At 45.8% G+C, this 22,740-nt stretch overlaps 1 protein-coding gene and 1 long non-coding RNA gene across 4 annotated transcripts in view; one reads left to right on the top strand and one right to left on the bottom strand.

The window, feature by feature from the left end:
- Positions 1-22,740, bottom strand: part of LOC138566252 (solute carrier family 26 member 6-like) — a 1,150,832-nt gene that overhangs the window by 385,755 nt on the left and 742,337 nt on the right. For all 3 annotated transcript variants that reach the window (XM_069643338.1, XM_069643340.1, XM_069643339.1), the window contains exon 10: positions 1,088-1,201. In XM_069643338.1, coding sequence (XP_069499439.1) covers positions 1,088-1,201 — 114 coding nt within the window. The remainder of the gene's footprint in view (positions 1-1,087; positions 1,202-22,740) is intronic.
- LOC138566253 (uncharacterized) overlaps positions 1-22,740 on the top strand; it is a 102,747-nt gene that overhangs the window by 45,585 nt on the left and 34,422 nt on the right. The window lies entirely within an intron of this gene.

The raw sequence follows: 22,740 nt of genomic DNA, 5'->3' as shown, positions 1-22,740 counted from the left end.
TCATCACAAGACATTCCATCTAAGTGTCCTCGGTCACTTGACCCAATCCTTGTGCCTAAAAGCTTGCATACAGTGTAGAAGTGTTTGAGCATAGCACATAAAATGTCCCTTGATGTCATTGTGCCACAATGAATGCTTTGTTGTAAAGTGTCTATCTTTCCCATCTTCCTGGCATGCTGTTCAGGATGTTTGTTTGTATGTGTGAGGTAACGAGTGCCCAGAGTATGGGATGCCGTCTGAGTGCACTGCTTTCACTGCGCAACTCTAAATTCTGTAATTCACAGTTATGAACCCTCCCAATAGTATGTATTTTGCCAACCCCTGAAGCCTGAAAAGTAGATCCACGCAGGCTTGACATGTGGCCAACTTTGTACCGGACCTGCAGATGAACTGTTAAATCTCAGTTACCAGTTTAATGGTATCCTCTACAGGTGTAATTTGCTTTCTGACGTTGACAACATTCAGACATGTAATTACTCATTTTACTATAGCCGTTAAGATAGCTACAGCCAGTAGATAGCTCAGTGGGTTGAGCGCTTGCTGCTGAGATATGTGTGTGATCTGCAGGTTCGAATGCCGGCAAGGCCAACTCAGCCTTTCATTCTTCTGAGGTTGATAAATGGGTACCAACACAGGTTGGGCGATATTATATGTATATTTGTTCTATATAAAGCTCTTAAACGTAAGTGATATATAATAACACATCACTATCATTTGGCCTTGGACGTCTGCTTGCTTACACAGTAATTTAGTAATATGGGCCTATACACACTGATATTAAAGATGCATATGGTGACCCATTCTTCCATTAAATGTATATCACATTACAGTGATATCATAACCATATTTTTCGTAGTGTACTTAGGAACAATATGTGATGTCACTCCGTTTTTTGTCAAGGGGTGAAAGGCTGTGTTCCATCACTTCCCGTGATGTCACTTAGAGGAGGGGTCAAATTACATCACTTCCTGTGATGTCATCAGATGTCAAGGGTCGTGTGACGTCACTTCCGCTACCCCAGGCACGTACACGCATGGCGTGAGTTAGTCCATTACATCATTGTTGAGATAAACCATCATGTACGGACCTGGCTGTTTCCACCCGTGTTCTCCTGCACCAGACTTCTAGACATGGACGTGCCGATGGTGAAACACTGGAAGAAGCTCCCAAACAGGTTACAAAGGCCCAGCGCGATCAGCTCCTGCAACACAAACACAGAGCCCACATGTTTAGAGGGTGCAGATCAAAGCCAACATGCTCCAAGGACAATGTGCAGTGTTATAGACTGGCATCAATAACCAACTGGCCTATAAAGCTAGCTCGTGAATTGCATTACAGACCTAACTTCGGCGAATCCGAATGCTGGACAACCAGTATATATAATCTGTGCTATAGACCTCATTTAAAACGTTGCAATTTAATCAGCAGACTAAGACAATTCACTTCACTGTTTTTGTTGCACAGCCTTATAGACCACCGGAAGGGTTCTTTATCGCTTTGGACAATGACCCTTCCCCAAATCATGGCCCTGCACTTCGACTTGGGGAATAACTTTGGCCGGGTACGTACTACTGCTGTTTCGATTTGTATTTGTAACATGCACCACCACAAACGAAATTGTACCTTGGTGTGCCAAAACCAAGAGCAGAGCACACCACAGCATTTAGACTAAAAAGCAAAGTCTCAGAAATTCATGAAAATAAACAGTAGAGCTGCTGATCAACAAGAAAAGTCTTGGTTACCTTACAGGAGATTACACAATGGGACAAAGAGCACATTTCCAAGAAGTGAATTCCAGAATTGCAGTTCCTGTACGACAAATCTTTTGTACTTCCTCTATTTAGAATGGGATCAAGTGATTATGAAGAGTCGTTGGTCCACTGATCGAAGACCTATGCCAGGATTATAAGGTAGCATGGTCTCTGCTAGATAAAACTGGGCAATCCCCTGCCTACACTTGAAAACCAAGCAGAATGTCTTAAGGGTCACTCTTCCGTGCCTGCTACAAGAGAAAGGAGTGAGTCTCTTACAGAGTCACTCTTCCGTGCACGAGAACCAGTGCCTGCTACAAGAGAAAGGAGTGAGTCTCTTACAGGGTCACTCTTCCGTGCACGAGAACCAGTGCCTGCTACAAGAGAAAGGAGTGAGTCTCTTACAGAGTCACTCTTCTGTGCACGAGAACCAGTGCCTGATACAAGGGAAAACAGTGAGTCTCTTACAGAGTCACTCTTCCGTGCACGAGAACCAGTGCCTGCTACAAGAGAAAGGAGTGAGTCTCTTACAGAGTCACTCTTCGGTGCACCAGAACCAGTGCCTGCTACAAGAGAAAGGAGCGAGTCTGTAATAGGGTCACTCTTCCGTGCACGAGAACCAGTGCCTGCTACAAGAGAAAGGAGCAAGTCTCTTATAGGGTCACTCTTGCGTGCACGAGAACCAGTGCCTGCTACAAGGGAAAACAGTGAGTCTCTTACAGGGTCACTCTTCTGTGCACGAGAACCAGTGCCTGCTACAAGAGAAAGGAGTGAGTCTCCTATTGGGTCACTCTTCCGTGCATGAGAACCAGTGCCTGCTACAAGAGAAAGGAGTGAATCTCGTACAGGGTCACTCTTCCGTGCACGAGAACCAGTGCCTGCTACAAGAGAAAGGAGTGAGTCTCTTCCAGGGTCACTCTTCCTTGCACAAGAACCAGTGCCTGCTACAAGAGAAAGGAGTGAGTCTCTTACAGGGTCACTCTTCCGTGCATGAGAACCAGTGCCTGCTACAAGAGAAAGGAGTGAGTCTCTTACAGGGTCACTCTTCCGTGCACGAGAACCAGTGCCTGCTACAAGAGAAAGGAGTGAGTCTCTTACAGGGTCACTCTTCCATGCACGAGAGAAAGGAGTGAGTCTCTTACAGGGTCACTCTTCCGTGCACAAGAACCAGTGCCTGCTACAAGAGAAAGGAAGTGCACGAGAACCAGTGCCTGCTACAAGAGAAAGGAGTGAGTCTCTTATAGGGTCACTTTTCCGTGCACGAGAACCAGGGCCTGCTACAAGAGAAAGGAGTGAGTCTCTTATAGGGTCACTCTTCCGTGCACGAGAATCAGTGCCTGCTACAAGAAAAAGGAGTGAGTCTCTTATAGGGTCACTCTTCCGTGCACGAGAACCAGTGCCTGCTACAAGAGAAAGGAGTGAGTCTCTTATAGGGTCACTCTTCCGTGCACGAGAACCAGTGCCTGCTACAAGAGAAAGGAGTGAGTCTCTTATAGGGTCACTGTTCCGTGCACGAGAACCAGTGCCTGCTACAAGAGAAAGGACTGAGTCTCTTATAGGGTCACTCTTCCGTGCACGAGAACCTGGGCCTGCCACAAGAGAAAGGAGTGAGTCTCTTATAGGGTCACTCTTCCGTGCACGAGAACCAGTGCCTGCCACAAGAGAAAGGAGCGAGTCTCTAATAGGGTCACTCTTCCGTGCACGAGAACCTGTGCCTGCCACAAGAGAAAGGAGCGAGTCTCTAATAGGGTCACTCTTCCGTGCACGAGAACCTGTGCCTGCTACAAGAGAAATGAGCGAGTCTCTAATAGGGTCACACTTCCGTGCACGAGAACCAGTGCCTGCTACAAGAGAAAGGAGCGAGTCTCTAATAGGGTCACTCTTCCGTGCACGAGAACCAGTGCCTGCTACAAGAGAAAGGAGCGAGTCTCTAATAGGGTCACTCTTCCGTGCACGAGAACCAGTGCCTGCTACAAGAGAAAGGAGCGAGTCTCTTATAGGGTCACTCTTCCGTGCACGAGAACCTGTGCCTGCTACAAGAGAAAGGAGCGAGTCTCTTATAGGGTCACTCTTCCGTGCATGAGAACCTGTGCCTGCTACAAGAGAAAGGAGTGAGTCTCTTATAGGGTCACTCTTCCTTGCATGAGAACCTGTGCCTGCTACAAGAGAAAGGAGTGAGTCTCTTATAGGGTCACTCTTCCGTGCACGAGAACCAGTGCCTGCTACAAGAGAAAGGAGTGAGTCTCTTATAGGGTCACTCTTCCATGCATGAGAACCTGTGCTTGCTACAAGAGAAAGGAGCGAGTCTCTTATTTCTTTCCCGCGCACCAGTATTTTGTACCCTTTAGAGAAACGCCAAACAGCATGATGGAAAATTAACATAAGGAACATTGCCAAAGTCAAGAGTGTTCTGGACCCATTCTCCCACTATGAAATCATGGGTATTGGTAGGGTCGTATGGAGGGATACGCTGACACAGTTTAAAGTAGCTCCTGTAACTATAATTATTGGTGCTTTTCTTACAATTATGACCCCTTTCGAAGCCACTATATGGTGCTTAATGCCCAGTTCTGTAACAAAGGGTGCTAATAACCAATTTAGTAGCACCCACTTGATAAAGCTTGAAACAAAGGACGGATGAGTGAGCACTGTCACGCGATTCGAAGTTAGTAAGTACAGGTTGGCCCCATGTGGGCATGCACTTAACTCACAAGCTATCCACCTGTACATAGAGAGATTTACCCAAACACTGAGGGGCTGGTAGGACACAACCAACTAGTACGTTCGTCATGCGGTATGATCTATCACTGCCACTCCCAAAATTATGGCCACCTTCAATCTCTATGGTTTTTACGGGAAGGAATCCCATTAGAAATAGCAAAGTAAACATAAAAAATGTGTTTCTCCATCCTATAAAATCTCGTCTTTCTTAAATTGTCCTACAAACGACTGAAATGGAATGCTACACCCTCTTTGGTGCAATATGACACACATTTTGGAGTTATCAATGCCTTTGTGAAGAGTAGCATATCATGGCATCTGACACAGGTAGCAAGTAAACAGGTCAAATGGTTCATCTAACATAGACAACAGCCCTAGGCCACTGTGGGCCACATGGGAGATGTAGAGAAGGCATGGTATCACAAGTATGACACTGACACAATGGATACAATTTGTAAAACCTTTATTGAAAATGTTGGGGTAGCTGAAACTCCTGTTATGCCCTATAACTCAGATGGGAGTAGCACCGGCCATCAAATAATAAACAACGCAGCCCTAGTGGAGTCTCTCAATCAAAATAGCCTATGCTAACAAAACCTAATGTCTGCCCTATCTCTTGAACATAAAAGTGTAAGAAGGAGAAATGTATGCAAAAGGAAAAATCAGTGTTCAAATGAAAATGTGGTTGAACCAGCTCACCTCCCCACGTTAGCCCTCATGGAGTAAGGCTGTCCCTGTAGGCAGGAATACAATAAACAGTTCCAGAACGTGGATTAAAGCTTGTCTGGCCTTCCACGTTTTAAGTCTCTTTTCTCGACTTTAAAATAATGCTCCAACAAGAATGTTCACAAAGGTCACAGTTCTCCTAGGTTTCCTTCAGCCAGGTTCAGACCTCTCACGATAAAGTTCAAAACAAACTTGCCAGGGGTGTGGGGGGGCTCGCTTCCCCAAGCTTATTTCACTTCGGATCTCCCTCCGTTGGGCTCGGACTACTTATGTATGTTGAAGACTTTTGAATGTGCGTGGTTTACTTTTCAGACAACTGCAAGACCACTTTGACTCACAGTTTACTGTTCAACTTTCACTCGCCCCTTCTCTAGGAGTTAAACCTCATTATTTCACTTTTGCTGTTCTTTCCCTTCGGACAATTTACTTTTCACACAGACTTTCGAGTGGGCTACCCCCTTTCGCCAGACCACTCCGTTACTTAGTATCGCTGATTTTGCAGCTGTGTTTTACTTCAAAGTTCATTCACAGGGCTGCCTTTCCTCGCGTCTCACTCACACATGTGCAGTCTTGACTTGTAATAAAATGTTGCTAATGTTTCATACGTTAACACACACCGGTCTTTCATGTCGCTGGCCAACTCAACGGCTTTGTGCGTCTTTCTTGGTTTTGCAATATCTAATACACATGGTTAGTACCACAGGCTTGGCCTTGCCTCTTCAACTCTACCATTCACCCGAGAGGGTTGCTGGCGTCCTGGTAACACAATGCAGTCTTCACTTGTGGAATCTGGCCTTCTCCACGTGTTTACTGCGGCCTGCCGGAGGCAATGACCTCCGGTAGGGAACTCTTGGGGTTTTCGACCTGCTGCTCTCGACCCTTGATCTGTCGCTCTGCTCCAGTAGGTTTGCCTTCGTCCCGGAAGATCGGCTCATACTCGTGTTCCACCTTGCTCAGAGTGTGTCTTTAGGCGTTGCCTTTTATTTGTGTGAGGAGAGCTAACTCGTATCAGGTGTATGCACTTAGTGTAAAGTGCCTGACCCGATTAACAGGACATGTCCAGTACGATGCGAGAGAGTTAGTCTGGTTACTCTCACTCACCCTCTTCCTCGGCACAGTGTTTCTATCAAAAAGGAGGAAGAATTGGGACCTCGGAGCATCCTAAAACATAGGATGGGTTGGATAAACAAAATAAGGGGGAATACTGTGTCTCACCATCGGCTTTCTCAACCCCACCCCTCACCCCCAGTCCCCAAAAACCCCTCACCCAGGTGGTCCTCCCGCACTGGTCCACCCCCAAGGTCTGGATCCAAAGGCGATGGCCGTGCCCTGGTCATCTGAGAGAGAGATCCCCGGAGTTGCAATCACCTTTTAGCTCTCTGTACCATTCACAGTGGAAAATATCAGTCTGGTTCAACCCGCAAAGGCAGTCGAAACAGAAATGCTAGGCAATTCTCTTCTAAACAAGAGAACAACCAGCAACCCCAGATGTGGGTTTCTGTCTTATTGAGCATCATTAGTGAGGTTCATCTCTCTAGGCAACTTGCAATAATTTATACATGGCCAGAACACAGTTGTTGTTTTGATGCCGGTAGGCCATAAACCCACATTCAAGAGGCTACAACCTTTGTCTTACCAAATGTAATAGACTACAACTTCCAGCTGCCCTAGCCAATATAGTCAATGGGGAGGGATTGTGGGAGTTGCAGTCTAAAACACCTGGTGAGCTGCAGGTCACAGACTCCTGTAAATACAGAGGGTGAGCACTGTAGTCAACAATATTTAATTGTCATCAGATGGGATATGGATGGCCATCTGGGTCATTTTTGTCATATGGATTGAAATGATTTGTAGTTAGATGAATATTTGCTGAGATACGAGCAACGGTTACCGTAGATTGAGAAGGCTAAACTAGATATCAACATCAGCATCTCAGCATGGCCGACAAAAAGGTAGTCTAATTAATGGAGTATTAATCAAATTTATATTAAATCCAAAACATACTGTTACTGGTGACAACACTATACAATTCATTGAGTTGGAAAGATTGGATGCATCTGTGAGTTTTCTGCAGTGGACTCACCTACTTAAGTCTCAGAAGATTAAATCCTGAACACAATATTCAATCATCCAATATCAAGTGGTCCTGTTTAGTAGGAATGTCGGCTACTTTCTGGGAAGTACTTTGTTAGATTCAGAGAGAGATATTTTGTATTAGATGAACTGTGCCCAAAGAGGACACCACTAACTTTGGGGAATGGTTATGCCCTGAATTCTGTAGTGGGAGATGTATTTGATACTCAAGTTCCCATTATTTTAGGGGGCAACTTTAATTACGCCCAGGGCCCCTCATGTTAAGAGACAGAGAAGGTTGCAGACCAACAAACATTTCATGGTTTTAATTTGGAAGCCCAATGGAGAATTAATAACATTTCATCTAAAGATGACAATTTTCATTGCTTCGCCATGGGACTCATTGATAAATTGATCACTTTCCAATTTCATGCAACTCCCTAGATGAACAAGTTAGTTACACCTGGTAACGTTTTTTTGACTGGATGTTCCTCCCACGTATTCCTCATCTTTGATATTCGATATCCAGCTTCAGCTGCGTCTGAAAAATGTTTCAGCAGAGGACACTATGCATCGATGGCGTCGACTCGATGTCCCTCGAGGACCTCCGTCTCGAGGATGATGTCATGGATGGCATGTATAGCACATGCAGCGCCCATTGGGTTCAGTTCTGTTTTTTCCCTTACAGCAGAAATGCCTGCATAACCACAGAAAAGACCATACTCAGCCTTGAAGGAACAAAAGCTGTAATAGCATGGGAAATTCTATTGTGGGGTAGATTGGGAGGGTCATGAGGAATACGTGGGAGAAACATCGGGTCTAAAAAATGTTACCCGGGGTAAGTAACTTGTTCTTCGAATGGATTGTGTCCTCCCATGTATTCCTCATCTTTGATAGACTCCCAAAGCAGTATTTGATTTGGTGGAGGGAGTAGAATTTGATTTTAACTGCTTTCATTAACCGTGTGCAGGACTGCTTAACCAAAGCTACCATCCTGACCGACTGAAGATTCCAGGCAGTAATGCTTTGTGAACGTGTGGATAGTAGACCACGTTGCTGCTTCACAAACATTTTTTCATAGGGACAACCCTTTGCAGGGCTGTAGAGGTAGCCATGGCCCTTGTGGAATGGACTCTTAAACCTTCTGGAGGATCCCTCCCTGCCAACATGTAACATTCTGAAATGGTCAGAATGATCTATCTGGATAAGGTCGGCTTAGGGACAGCCTGACCCAGTTTGTGGCCTGTATAGCCAACGAAAAGCTGATCATCAATACAGAGTTTTGACATTCTAGCTATTTAAAAGCTTAAAGCTCTGTGAGGGCCCAACCTATGTAATCTCTCCTCCTCTTTACTAGGATGAGGGGGGGGGGGTAGAAACAAGGCAAAACTATTTTTTGGTGAGCTGTTTCCCAAGGATGTATCCAGAACAGCTCTGATGAATTGGATTCTCTGAGAAGGTGTCATATGAGACTTCTTGTAATTGAGGGAGAAGCCCGGTCTGTAACAGGAATGGCAGGTGACATTCAGATGATCCAGGACATGAGAACACACCCTGGACAGCATATCGTCCAAGTAGGGATAGATGTGAATCCCCCTTCTCCTGAGACTCGCTGACACTACCGCCATCAGTTTGGTGAAAACCTTTGGGGTGGAGGTAACGAGAACCGCCAACTGTGAACCTCAGGTATTTTCTGTGCTTGAGATGGATTGTCCCATAAAGGATCTGGGAAAGTGTGACCATCTTGAACTTGTCCTTCCTGAGCAACTTGTTCAAATCTCTCAAGTCCAAGATGGGCCTCAGTCCTCCGTCCTTCTTGGGTATTAGAAAATAAGTGGAATACCAACCCTTGTTCCTCTCCACTACAGACATTGGTTCTATAGAGCCTTTCTCTAGCAGCAGTAACATCTCCTGCTCATGGAGCGGATCTGGAATCCTCAAAGAGTGGTTCCCCAGTGGATTGTTCTGAGGTCTCTGTATAAAAGGAAGGCAGTACCCGTGGGCTACAGTTTCAAAACCCGAGCATCCAAAGTAATGTCTCTACATTCTTATAGATGCTGAGACAGTCTGCTACCCAGTGGTGAATTGTGACTCAAGACCCCAGAGAGGTTTCGAGGCAGCTGATGCAGTGGCAGATGGTATAGATGTCCCTGCTTGAGCTGGCTTTACACCCCTTCCTCGTCCACTACAAGGAAATCTTCTTTTGGCCCCTTTGACTGCCCATTCCTCTCACCCTTCCAACTGCGGTGTAGTAGCGAAAAGTTCTACCCCTCCAAGGTTGTCTACTAGGTTGGAAAGGCTGAGGTTGCCTAATAGCGGCGCCGAAAGATTTTGGCTGCTGCCTTCGGGGTCTGCAACTTCTCAAGACTCTCGTCAGTCTTGTTGCCAAAAAGCTGAGACCCATCAAAGGGCATGTTGAGAAGTCTGGATTGCACATTCGGTGCAAAACCCAACTTCCGCAACCACGCAAACCTGTGCATAACGGTGCTAGTGCCATGGCTCTGCTGATGCTATTAGCAGAATCTAGACATGACTGAAGAGACTTGCACATGGCTTTCTTTGACGTCTCAAACTACGGCTCAGAACCCGTCTCTTTCATCCCCTTTGGGAATGAGCTCTGCTGCCATGGAAATACAGTCCCATAGAGTTAACGTAAATTTTGAAAAGGCATATGTGGAGTTTGAAGATTTGAGTTCCATACTCACTGCGGAAAAAAACTCCCCTGCCCATCCATCTACTCTTTTGTCGTCCCTATCTGGAGAGATGGTAGGGTAAGCCGCTTGCTTAGATGTTGCAGTAGCTGCCTGCACCATCAGACTCTCTCGAGTGGCGTGTTTTGACAGTTAGTCAGGGTCACTACTGGAAGGGCGGTACTTCTTGGATCAGACTGAGGGCCCTTATCTAAGATGCCTGTTAGATCATCCTGTTCGAATGGCAATGGAGGGCTACTCCACCCTATGTAGTTCACTACCTTGGACATGAGTTGCCTGTAGGACACATCTGCATGCTCCCCAGCCTCAAGTCTTCAAAACTCCAACTCAGGTGAGGTATCCACCGCACTTTCTGTATGCAGGTTGTCATAGTGGTCTCTCAATCTTTACTCCTCTGCGTTAAAACTCTCTGGTACATTTAGCATACCAAACTGGGCACCAAATGAAGCCTCTAACATCTGAGGATTCCTTCTCCTCATATATGGAAGTAAGAGACTTAAAATAGTATTTTCCTGGTAGTGGCACATAGGTTTTCTCAGGTATGCGTGGTTTTGTAAATAATGGGTTAGACGCTAGAAGAGCCGGCAAAACTTTCTTCATTGGCACCATGGGTTTTACTGGGGTGCTCGTTGTCGATGGCGCAGCTGGCAATGATGGCTCAGTCAAAGCCGAGGGTTTGGCTGCCGTCGAAGGCGCTGTCGGCGTTGAAGGTGTCGATGGTATTGACAACCTCCACTTATACTTTCGGCTATATACCTTCGACTGATCCTTCATCGGATCGAGGCCTCAATGGCTCTCGATGTGGATCGGGCCTTCGTCCCGGGCTCGAAGGCGCGCGGCATTTAGGTCGAGCCCTTTCCTTCCTGGCTTCCTTTGAAGGCACAGTAGGAACATGGCTTGGCAGCTTCTGTTTTTCAAATATTTTAAGCATCTCTGCTCTGAAAGCCTCCCAAACAGCCAGAGTGGATTTCTTTGTTGGGCAAGAAACCCTCTCAGGGGAAGAATCCGAAGATGAAGTTGACGAAGGCGACCAATGGTGCCTTCCCTTAGACTTCTTCGAAGACGAAGAAGAGTAGTGAGAGCCACTCCTCAATCTCGACCCCTTGGCCTTCTTCCTCCGAGGAGAGTCGCCTCTCGACTCATCGGTCAAAGGTTTCTTGGCTGGGGTAGGAGATTTAGGGAATCGACCTACCTTCAATTTCCCTGTTCATTCCTTCAAGGCCTTCCCAGTCATTGACTGGTAATTGGAGCAGTCCGAGGTGTTATGGTCTCCCCGAAGCACCACAAACAAATACAATAGGGATCGGTCAAAGACATTTTCGACCCACAATCACAAAACTTTTAGAACCGGGTCCTCTTGGTTGTCGTGTCGGCGAAGAAGACATTTTTGATTCTCTTTCGAAATAACACGCTGTATTTCTCAAAGCTAAAGCTGCAGCAGAAAAACTGAACTGAAGTCAACGGGCGCTGTGCGTGCTATATATGACTTTGATGACATCATCCTGAAGACGGAGGCCCTCGAAGGACATCGAATCCACGCCATCGATGCACAGCGCCCTCTGATGAAACATTTTTCCGAAGCAGCTGAAGCTGGATATCAAATATCAAAGATGAGGAATACATGGGAGGACACAATCCATTCGAAATGGTTTTAGCTGCAAAGTTAGTAGAGGTTGGTGTCTTAACTCTAGACCTAGACCTCTTGCTGGGCTTTCCGGATCCAACACCTTGCAGAATGAACACAAGCCTGCTGACTGATAATGCGTTAGGAAGCTGAGTTGAGGGGGCAATATAACTCTGTGCCGTTGAAAACGAACCCTCAACTGAGGATTATTTTATCTTTTGGGATGGGCCCAAAGAGGTGCTTTCAGAAGGGCTATAATTAGTTATGCAACACAATTATGGAAACATAGAAGGTGTGACCAAGAAGGTTTGCACAGCAAATACTAAACATTTTAATCAAAGCACCCACAGAATGTTAGACATAAACTACGTTTTTTGTTCCACCAAACATTTTCTATACTACAGAATCTTATTGCAAATTTAGGAAGAATGCAAGCAGACTTCTGACCACCTGCCTGAAAATATAGGAGGTGAAAAGGTGCAGCATCCATAATGAAGCTTAATAAATGTTCTGATATAGATAGATTGCTGATAGAATGATATACTAAATGTGGCCATACTTAACCATAAAATCTGCCAGCGCAGTGTCCTTCCGATATCATGACTAAAGCAGTCATTACAGTGGCCCATCAAACCTAATAAACTACACACTTGCGGAGCTAAATTCTGCCAAATAAATAATCAAGGTGGATTCAATGGTTTTACCCTGAGATTCGATACCCTAATGTAATCGCTGCTGCACCACAACCAAGTTGGTTTTGTTAAGGACTCCTTTGGATACAACAACGTCTGTTATTTTCTAGAGGTGATTCATCTCCATAAGAAGGATACAGATCCATGTGCTGTGGTTAACATTGATGCAGACAAAATGTTCGACAAAGTCGGTTATAATCTTTTTTATCTACACGTTGCCCAAAATTAATTTTACCTTATTCAGAGCCCTATATGCCCACACCATTCTGCATTTTGCAGTAAATGGCTGGACCTGAAATGGCTTTCACTTGCAGAGAGGTACTTGCCAAGGCTCTACCGATATTTATTTATTCTCCCATAGAACCCTTAACTATAGCAATTAGAGGGAATGAGGGTATCATCGGGTTAAGTCCAACATTATTTTTCCAAGTCGTTTTGTACACGGATGAACTGTCCTCATTCAAGCTGGTGTTGTGCAAACGGTTGGGTGAATTTAGGGAGGTTTCCAATTTTAATGTTAACATGATTAAGTCAAAAGCTTTACCAATGCCCTTCCTTGCCAAGCTAAACTTGGGGTTTTAGATATAAAGTGGGCTTGGGGAGGTGCATGTATCTGGCTGGAAAGGTTTTAAGGGATAGCAAGATTATCAAGCAGGTAAACATAAATTCAGTTACAGCACAATGCTTACTAGGCTACAAAATATGGAATGAATTGTACCTTGCTTTGTGGGTCAAGGTGTGTGACCTCTTAAGACTCTTAAAATGACTCTCCGCCTTAGGGTTCCATTCACCTTTTCAAAAAAGCTGCTTGGATCGACGCAGGAGCCATTCATGCAGTTTCTGTAAGACATGCACACCATGGGTCCTGTACCAATGCAAGGTCGTCATAAGAGCATTGACGAGGGTGGCTTTGGCTACTCTTCGGTGAGACGCTATCATAAAGCAATGTCCCGAGGTGCCTCAGAGACCTGCATACTGTGTCTGAGATTGAGAGCTGTGGGTGAGGCAGGGTTCTGTATAGAAAGCAGCTCAGTCACACTGTCTAGTATCCCTCCAGCTAAGGTGCATATTTGTCCTTTTTACGCACAGAAATCTTGTCAATACAGCCCTTTCAATTCTTCGTTGTGTACTACTTGCACGGGCTATTTATGGCAGAATCCCCATGAATCACAGAGCTCACTGGTGACAGCCTGACCAGCAACCGCTTGCAAATCCACTCTTCACTTTAGCAAGCCACACAATTCCTTGAAAGAAGCAGCTGGGATGAGTCCTGGTCTGTTTAATTTTTTTAACACTGTCCTCTGTTAATGATTCTGGCAAGATAATACTTTCTGAGTAATGTGAAAGGGAATTTGTGTTTTGTTCACTTGGTTCAACTGCCTGAGTTGTGTAGGTTATAGTGTTATTAAAGCATCTTGAATCATGATTGTGCTTTTCACTTTGCTTTAGGACACAGGTAGTATTGTGTAAAATGAAAATTGTCTTAAACAAGGGCTGCATTTCTGCTTCATTTTCCTCGGTCTTAATACGGTTTAATAGAGGCAGCGCAGTTGCAGCAGCATGGCCATTTCATACTGTGTTTTCTTTTCATCACAGAAGCACATCAATTGCATTTAATGGCTTGGGGATCTTGATCTCTTGAAGTTTTCAGGAGAGCCTCCCCACAAGCAGATATAATGGATACAGGTAGAAGGAGTGCTGTATATATTTGCAGTGGCACAGATTGTACCTGCACCTCTCAACAGGACTCCTATATATTCAGGCAAAATAGCTTCATTTATCAATGTATCTGCTAAACGCATGTCATGGCACAATGCCAAATATTCGCAGCAGGGCTGATTGCATCATGCCCACATTTCTTAGCAGGACTGCCATATTTTGGGACAGTACCTGAATTTCTTAACACAGCTGCTGTTAAGAAAGCAGGAACATGTGTTGGCATTTTCTGCAGTGAGCTAAAGTACTGAGCAAGAACAGTGTCTTTCAACCAACCTCTGACAGTGTGAGAAGATGGCATTGATGTCATATACTTCAATCCCTTCTACTCGGTCTTGCGCTTTTCAAAACGGCTGCTTCTCCAAAGTCCAATTATTGAGTCCCACCGCCAAAAATCTAGCAATTTCAAAGCCTCATTATGAATCTCCTGACTCATGTAGGATAGTTCAAACAGGCGTAGAGCTTTTGAGAAGCATTTATGTCAGGCAAACCTCACATGGAACTGCCAGTGCCCTAACCCTATGTGCCATTCAGTGTCAACAGCCTGTTGTAGAAGGCAACCCTGCTGCAGAGATTATTGTGTAACCTGTTAGTTCAAATCCTGTTGATAGGTGAGTTAATGAGTCTGCATCAGAGATATGCATTTAAGATGCAGGTAACATTGAATTATAACAGAGTTGACTTAATGTTCAACTTATCAAAAGGTCTACTAAATGTTCAGTGATTCAGAACACACACATTTCATCCCGGATGCTCTACTTGTAAAGGCTCAGAACACACACCTCATCAGGGCTGCTATACCTGTGATTGCTCAGAACACAGCTCTTCAGGGATGCTATGCTTGTAATGGCTCAGAACACACACCTTATCAGGGCTGCTATACCTGTGATGGCTTGGGAACATACATCTCATTTGGGATGCTATACTTGTAATGGCTCAGAAGAAGCACATTCCATGAGGACTGCTAATTGTGTAATGGCACAGAAGACACACTTCATCAGGGATGCTATATCTGTGATGGCTCAGATCACACAACTTTTCAAGGCTGCTATACTTGTAATGGCTCAGAAGAAGAACACTCACATCCCATGAGGACCACTATACTTGTAATGGGTCAAACGAAGCACATCCCATGAGGACTGCTACACTTGTAATGTCGCAGAACAGACACCTCATCAGGGCTGCTATACCTGTGATGGCTCAGAACACAGCTCTTCAGGGACGCTATGCTTGTAATGGCTCAGAACGCACACCTTATCAGGGCTGCTATACCTGTGATGGCTTGGGAACAGATATATCATTTGGGATGCTATACTTGTAATGGCTCAGAAGAAGCACATCCCATGAGGACTGCTAATTGTGTAATGGCCCAGAAGACACACTTCATCAGGGATGCTATATCTGTGATGGCTCAGATCACACAACTTTTCAAGGCTGCTATACTTGTAATGGCTCAGAAGAAGAACACTCACATCCCATGAGGACCGCTATACTTATAATGGCTTAGAAGAAGCACATTCCATGAGAACTGCTACACTTGTAATGACTCAGAACAGACACCTCATCAGGGCTGCTATACCTGTGATGGCTCAGGATACACCTCTCTCCATGGCTGCTATACTTGTAATGGCTCAGAACAGACATATCTCATTTGGTCTGCTTTACATGTAATGGCTCAGAAGAAGCACGTTCCATGAGGACTGCTATACTTGTAATGACTTAGAACACACACCTCATCAGGGCTGCTATACCTGTGATGGCTCAGGATACACCTCTCTCCATGGCTGCTATACTTGTAATGGCTCAGAACAGACATATCTCATTTGGTCTGCTTTACATATAATGGCTCAGAAGAAGCATGTTCCATGAGGACTGCTATACTTGTAATGACTCAGAACAGACACCTCATCAGGGCTGCTATACCTGTGATGGCTCAGGATACACCTCTCTCCAGGGCTGCTATACTTGTAATGGCTCAGAACAGACGTATCTCATTTGGTCTGCTTTACATATAATGGCTCAGAAGAAGCACGTTCCATGAGGACTGCTATACTTGTAATGACTCAGAACACAGCTTATATGGGCTCTCATACTTGTAATGGCATACAGTGCTGGTAAATAATCTGCATTCAAGCAAGTGCTGCATCTGGTCAGACAAACCTCTAACTCTATCATTTCCAGCCTAATAGCCAAAAGAAGGATTGCACACTTCTAAAAAAGGAGCACCCAATGGGAACGCAGCACAAGATTTCTAAATAGAAAAGGCATTTTCAGTTTTTTGGATATTTATTGATGCCATGTTAAAAGACAAACAGAAAAACAGGAGAGGAAGCAACTTGAACCTAAGCAATACAGGAGAACAAAGGTGGGGCGGTGCGAAAAAAATAGAACATACTAGGCAATCCAAAACAGGAATTCGAGCAACAGGAAGAGAGAGTGAATGAGCTACATGATAGGGCAGAAAAGAAAGTGGGAAGGGAAACAAAGTTAATAATAGGGCAAACACACAATAGGAGTGAGGGATATAATAATAAGAAGCAGAGCAAAAGAGACATTTAGAGACAGTAAAATAAAAAACAGATCAACAGCAGGTGGGGAGTGATGGAAATAGAAAAGCAAGACTATAGAAGGGCAGGCCAATAACATAAGAGACAGTGCAAGAAGGATAATCAAAAGGAGTAGCAACCACAACCGAGAAAATGAAGGAAACAGATCAAGCAACACGTAAGGGTGAGAGGCGGGGTGTCAGAAAGTGATAGAGAGGGGAAACAGACTAGCAAAGGGAGGGATAGATGGAGCAAAAACATGGAGTGGCTGTCAAGCAGGTAGTGCCAGGCAGCAACAGTAGGCCCGAGAGGCAGAAAAGTGATGCTGGTAGAGTGAGGGACTTGATTTATGAATCACCCGATGTAACTAGCTGGCATCTGTAGTAGCTCTTAACAGAGTTTGTGCCCAAATATCATGAAGACCTGGGTAGCATGCATCTACAAGGTTCGTGTGTGGGTAACATTTTTTCCACAGGTGCAGTAAACTATTCAGAACCACTTTGAAATACAGCTGTTTTGTCACTCATGTTTTCCAATAGAGTTTTAATTTTACGCACAAATTGGATACTTGTCAGACACTTTGTACTCTCTTGCAAAGGAGGGCACTCATTTTTACTCTCTTGAAATTGTATTTACTATCTAATTCTAAAAATTGCGAGTAAAATACTCACACTCCAAAATCCTATCTGGAACGCTGCTGACTAGATTAAGTTCACGTTTATCTCTGGATACATTTAACAGTAATCGACCACCCCTGGCCATGGTATCTCACGTGATTCACCAAAGTTGATGTATTGGGCATGGGTGAGAATTCTGTGCTCCACGACAAGACTTTGCTGTGGGACAACTCTGGCTTGAAGGTGTGAAACAAGAAGCTTCAATGGTGTTCTTGGATAGCTGCAGGCATTCCTAAAATCAGACAACATTATGGGAGCCACACTACTGAGAATGAACACGGTTCAAATAACCTGCTCTATGGGAGGTGTCCCACTCTGGAAGGTCTACAACAACAACTTTTAAGTCACTAATGGCTTGGTAGATGGTTCTTTGCTTTCATTTGGCTTGCTACATTTTACGTTCAGATTGAGTGACTGTGAAAGACAACTGCATTGTTTGATACACTGCTCATCCTGCAAGCTGACCTACATGAGGTCATAATACCATAACATACAAGAATAATAATGTGGTGTCAACAATATTTACTCTCAGCTCAGATACCTTTTGCCTCTACCCTCTAAAAAATGGCTTTTACTTGGTTACAAGCTGAGTAATTCATTGGGATCCAATACTGATGCTGTTGTTTTTTTCCCCTGTAGTTTAGACCTTACTTGCAGCCCCATGCTTTGGATCTACCAATTTTTGATTATGACAAAAGAGATCCTTAAAATATGGAAGTCTCCTGGGAGGTCTTCTGTTGAGACTGGTTAGCTTGCATGTCCCTGTTGTCTGCTAGGATGAAGATTTCCCATGGAAGTAGATCCTTACTTGAGACATATGAATAAATATGGGCTTCATACGTTGATCTCTGTTTGTGAATTTGCTAGCTGTCATCCACCTTTAACTTGTCTTGTGTTACCCTACCCTCTTCTCTTTGGGTTACTAGGTTTTGCCTTTTATCTTAATCTTTGCCTCTTTTTCTTTTTGTGGGAGCCCGATAATGATCAAATTCCCTAGCTCTCGCCTATTAATATTGTTATTTGTAATCCCCTGACTGTTTATACTCTCTTGCTTGTATCAAGGGGTGCAGAAATTGGTTGCGGGAACATTGTATTTTGAGAAAGCATTCAACAATTGTTTTGAAAAAAGAAAGTGCTGGTAAATGGGATCTATTTAGCTCTTTCTTGTAGCCTAGAAGAGCTGGATAGTTTAACACCAACAGCTACCAGCCGCCACCTTTGACTAGTCAGGCTTATCGTTGCCATACCTGTGCGATTTAAACCGTTTATTTAGGATTGCTCATAATAGAGGATTAGGACATACCTAGAAGAAATTTAAAGCATAATGAGTCCTATGTAATGGAGAGTTCTCCACAGGTATCTCCTGTTTACTTCAGATACTCAGGAGATGCTTTTAACTCTGCTCCTCAAATCCTGCATAGTAGCCCTTCAAGCCTTATCCTGAAACTAAACCTAATCAGTACCAAACCACACATATGAGCATTTCTGCAGAATTCAACAACTGTTTATCATTACAAATCCCCTGAGCGAGGCATTAGTGCTGGTGCATTGGAAGGCCATCTATCGAAGTTCTCCCCCGATTCCTTTCTGAGGATGCACTGTCCTGGTCAATAATTCATCAACATTTAAAACTGGCGAAATCACTCATGCTATAAAATCATAGTCATCGAATAAAGCTTTTGTGTCTGACTGTGCCAAACTCATTTGGTTAAGACACTGCTGAATCTTTGAGCTCTTAATACGGATTGTTAGCACACCACATGTACTCCAATTGCTACGCCAAGCTTCGGATGGTAGCAAACGCATATCAAAATGGGAAAGAAGCAATACTTCACGCTACTATGCACTGAGTTTTTCCAAGTGTACTCTTAATATTCTGCCATGCTGCCTGCATCCATATTATTGTACCCCATCACTGTACCGCTTTGTTGTACAGTGCTTCCTTTCATCACAGCTAGGTTTGTGCTTTATAAAATCCCGGCACATTGATTAATTATATGAAAGAACAGGTTGAAGATAATCGTATTCAGCAGGCAGGCCCATAGAATTTAAAGAGCCTTTTGGCACTACTGAACAATATTTTTATTTGTAACTGACAGATGCAAGATATGGCATGAATGCAAAAAGTTAGTTGCCATTGGGGGGGACTCTGTGGTGCGCCAACAAAGATGGCCGCCTGATGTAGCAGCTCCGTAACTGATGACATCCTGAAGATTAAATCCTGCAATTTGAGGAGCTTGCCGGCGCACAGAATACGATATTTGCTGTGCGCACTCATCTGAGCACCATTGGATGAATTCTGGTGCAATACCGCTCGGCAGAAAGCCCACACTGAGCGGCGGCGTGGAAGCAGGCCAGTGGCTGTCCCGGGAGATGCGCACCAAAATCTACAGCACGGGTGCAGAGGGACTGGTGAATCCGGAGTGGGCGGCCTGTGGCCCTGAAGGACTCTAAAATTCATAAAAGCGGGAGCCGGGGTGAAGTGATCCTGCTGGCAGAACATCGGGTGGCATGGAGGGGAGTAGGAGCGGATGGAATTGGGATCCCCAACAGCCTGCAATACAGCGGTGCCCAGGCAGCAGTCAGGAGACGGGCCACCGCTTTAGCGACTGAGGCTTCGAGGACTGATCGAGAGGGTGGCCGAGTAGCAGCGGGTCAAGAATACGTTCGGCAGACCCTGCTGCAATGTGCCCGCTCCTCGGGGCCCTGCCTTCCACATCCAGTGCGGCGACACGTGGAGCCGGGGCGCAGAGTTAACAATTCTAAAGGTACGTTCCCCGTGAGCTGCCCCGGCTCCCTCTCCACGGCTGTCCAGGACACGACTCTCCCGCGGCCCGAGTCTCCATTGCAGCCGCACGGGGCCGACTTGCGCAGGGGCTCCCTAACGCCCCTCTCATTGAACTTCCCCCTAGGGTACAATCCCTGACCACAATAAAATCGGCAAGGAGGCGGGTTGGCCCCTCACTGGGACTCGCCGGGGTTCATACCCTAAGGAAAACCATAACACAGCCGCACGCAAGCGGCCCAGCACAGGATCTCGCCAACACCACCCCCTGACCAACACACGGAGCACAGCCATCCCCGGGAGACTCTGATCAATCAGCACAACAGTTGGGAGGAAACCCGGGAGGCCACCCGCTGTGACTCAACTGGCTCTGAGTACCTGCAGTGCGACACCTGTACCATACCACTACTGGCAGAGGCCCTGGTTGCGGGACACATATTCACCTGGATGCACTGTGGGTGGAGTGGAGCTGGAACATACGACACGCTGCATAACCAACAGTCCCTGATGTGTTGGCGGGGCCTTCGGCCGCCATCCCAGACAGCTGGCACAGCCACACAGTTGCAGTCCCTGCGCACAATCCTCTGAGTTGACCTGAACAGGGAAACTACGTTGGCCCCTCACCACACCCCAAGGGCCCGGGGGCCAGAATTGGTAGAACTGCTCACACGGAAAGGAGCAGTCCGCCTCAGTCTCCTGGCCGATCCACTAACAAATAAGGACTTGGGAGGGGTCGCGGCCCAAGCCTCCCCTCACCAATAAGGGGTGCCACTGGTCACTGTGGGTCCGGGGGATCATACCCGAGGATCCTGAACAAACTACAGCAAGAGTAAAAGCAGCGGGCACCCCCTCGGCCCATTGCATATCAGCCCGGGTCATGCCAGGACGAGCCAGAGGCAACAGGAGCAAAAAGGGCCCCATGGATGCATTCCCCAACACGAATTGCAGGGACACTCCCCAGGGCCCCACCCAAACAACCGCTACTAACCCCGAGCCACAAGCGGAGACAATCATGGACCCCTATATGAGTGCCCTACATGCAGGGTTCACTGCAGTCAACTCCAAGCTCGATGATATAGGTGGCACCATTGCCTCAATCAGATCGGACATGCAGAAGATAAACGCCAGGGTGTCGGAGACAGAGGAGAGGGTGAGCACCCTGGATGACACTTCAGCCACATTCGGGAAAGCGATTGAAGTGATCCAAAAGAACCTCAAGTATGTCCATAATAAGTGCGAGGATCTTGAGTCTAGATCCCGCCGTAATAACATATTGGTGGTCGGGGTGGTAGAGAAAACTGTGAACGGACCAATGGAGAAATACATGTAAGAATTCATGCAGTCGTTGTTCCCGGAGGCCCAGTTCTCACAGCACTTCTTGAAAGAAAGAGCCCACATATCCTTGGCCCCTAACCCAAACCAGGAGCTCCTCCTCGTACAATAATTGCCTGCCTCCTGAACTATAGAGACCAGGATCTAATCCTGCGCTTATCACTGGAAAAAGGCACCCTGACCCACGATTCAAATCGAATACACATCTATTTGGATTCCTCAAACGGGGTCTAAACAGCCAGACGCTCATTTGAGCAGGTGAAGAAAGCACTATGCGATAGGAAAATCCCATATGCAATGCTCTTCCCCACCAAACTACGCATTCAATATGCAGGAAGATCTCACTTCTTTGAATCACCGGGGAAAGCAATGTCCTACATAGAACAGCATGTCCCGGAAGCTCAGAAGAATGGTTGACAAAGAGCCGCTGCAGCACAAAGTCCCTAAGGCCTATCCTCAAGGGGGTCCCCCAAGTAAGTATGTGCGACGGCACACCCAAACCCACTGTAAACCAAAAATGGTGGCAGCACACGGCCACCCAATGCATCAGAGTGTTGAACTAAGTTTGGGACATACACTATCCAGTTGGAGGGATGGTGAGGAGGGCAGGCGGGGGGGTTAAAAGAGTTTAAAAAGCTGACACGGAATTCAGGCATGGTCGATACGGCAATGGCATGTTGGGTAACATTTAGCATATACGCAGACTCCCATGGCCCCAGTAGTCTCAATGCATAAGGTGAATCTTTTGTCATGGAATGTGCGGGCCTTGTGAATCCTATAAAGGCTAGGAAAATACTAGCGCATGCCAGGCGGCACAATGTAGACATACTATTCTTGCAGGAGACACATGCAACAACAAGAGTGGGGTCCTCTAAGAATTGGAACCGGGTACTCCACGCAAGCAAGAGGAGTTTGGGCCATCATCCCCAGCCGCACCGATTTCAGCTTACCAAGTCCAGTGTCGACGTCGAGGGAAGATACGTAATAATATGGGGATCATATACAATCACAAAATTATCTTGGTAAACACATACGGCCCGAATATTGACTCCCCAGAATTCTATCTTCAAATAATGAAGCTGGTGACACCATTTGGAGGCGCAATGATCTACTGTGGGGGGGTGACTTTAATACGATTCAGAATTTTGAACTGGACAGATCGCCGGGGTCCGCAAGACCTCATACTAGAGCAGACAGAACAATAATGCACGGCATGGCTGACATCCCGCTGGTGGATGTTTGGAGTGAAATACATCCAGCGCTGAAAGAATTTACATTCTACTAATCTGTGCACTCCACGAAATCACAGATAGACTATTGGCTGCTTTCCCCGGGGTTTCTCCGAAGTGTGAGCGATTGCCGCATCCTCCCACGGACCATATCAGA

This window comes from Ambystoma mexicanum, chromosome 2p, assembly GCF_040938575.1.
Source record: "Ambystoma mexicanum isolate Mex_15411 chromosome 2p, UKY_AmexF1_1, whole genome shotgun sequence".
NCBI lineage: Eukaryota > Metazoa > Chordata > Amphibia > Caudata > Ambystomatidae > Ambystoma > Ambystoma mexicanum.
The sequence above is the reverse complement of the archived record's forward strand: the minus strand, read 5'-3'. Positions and strand labels throughout refer to the sequence as shown.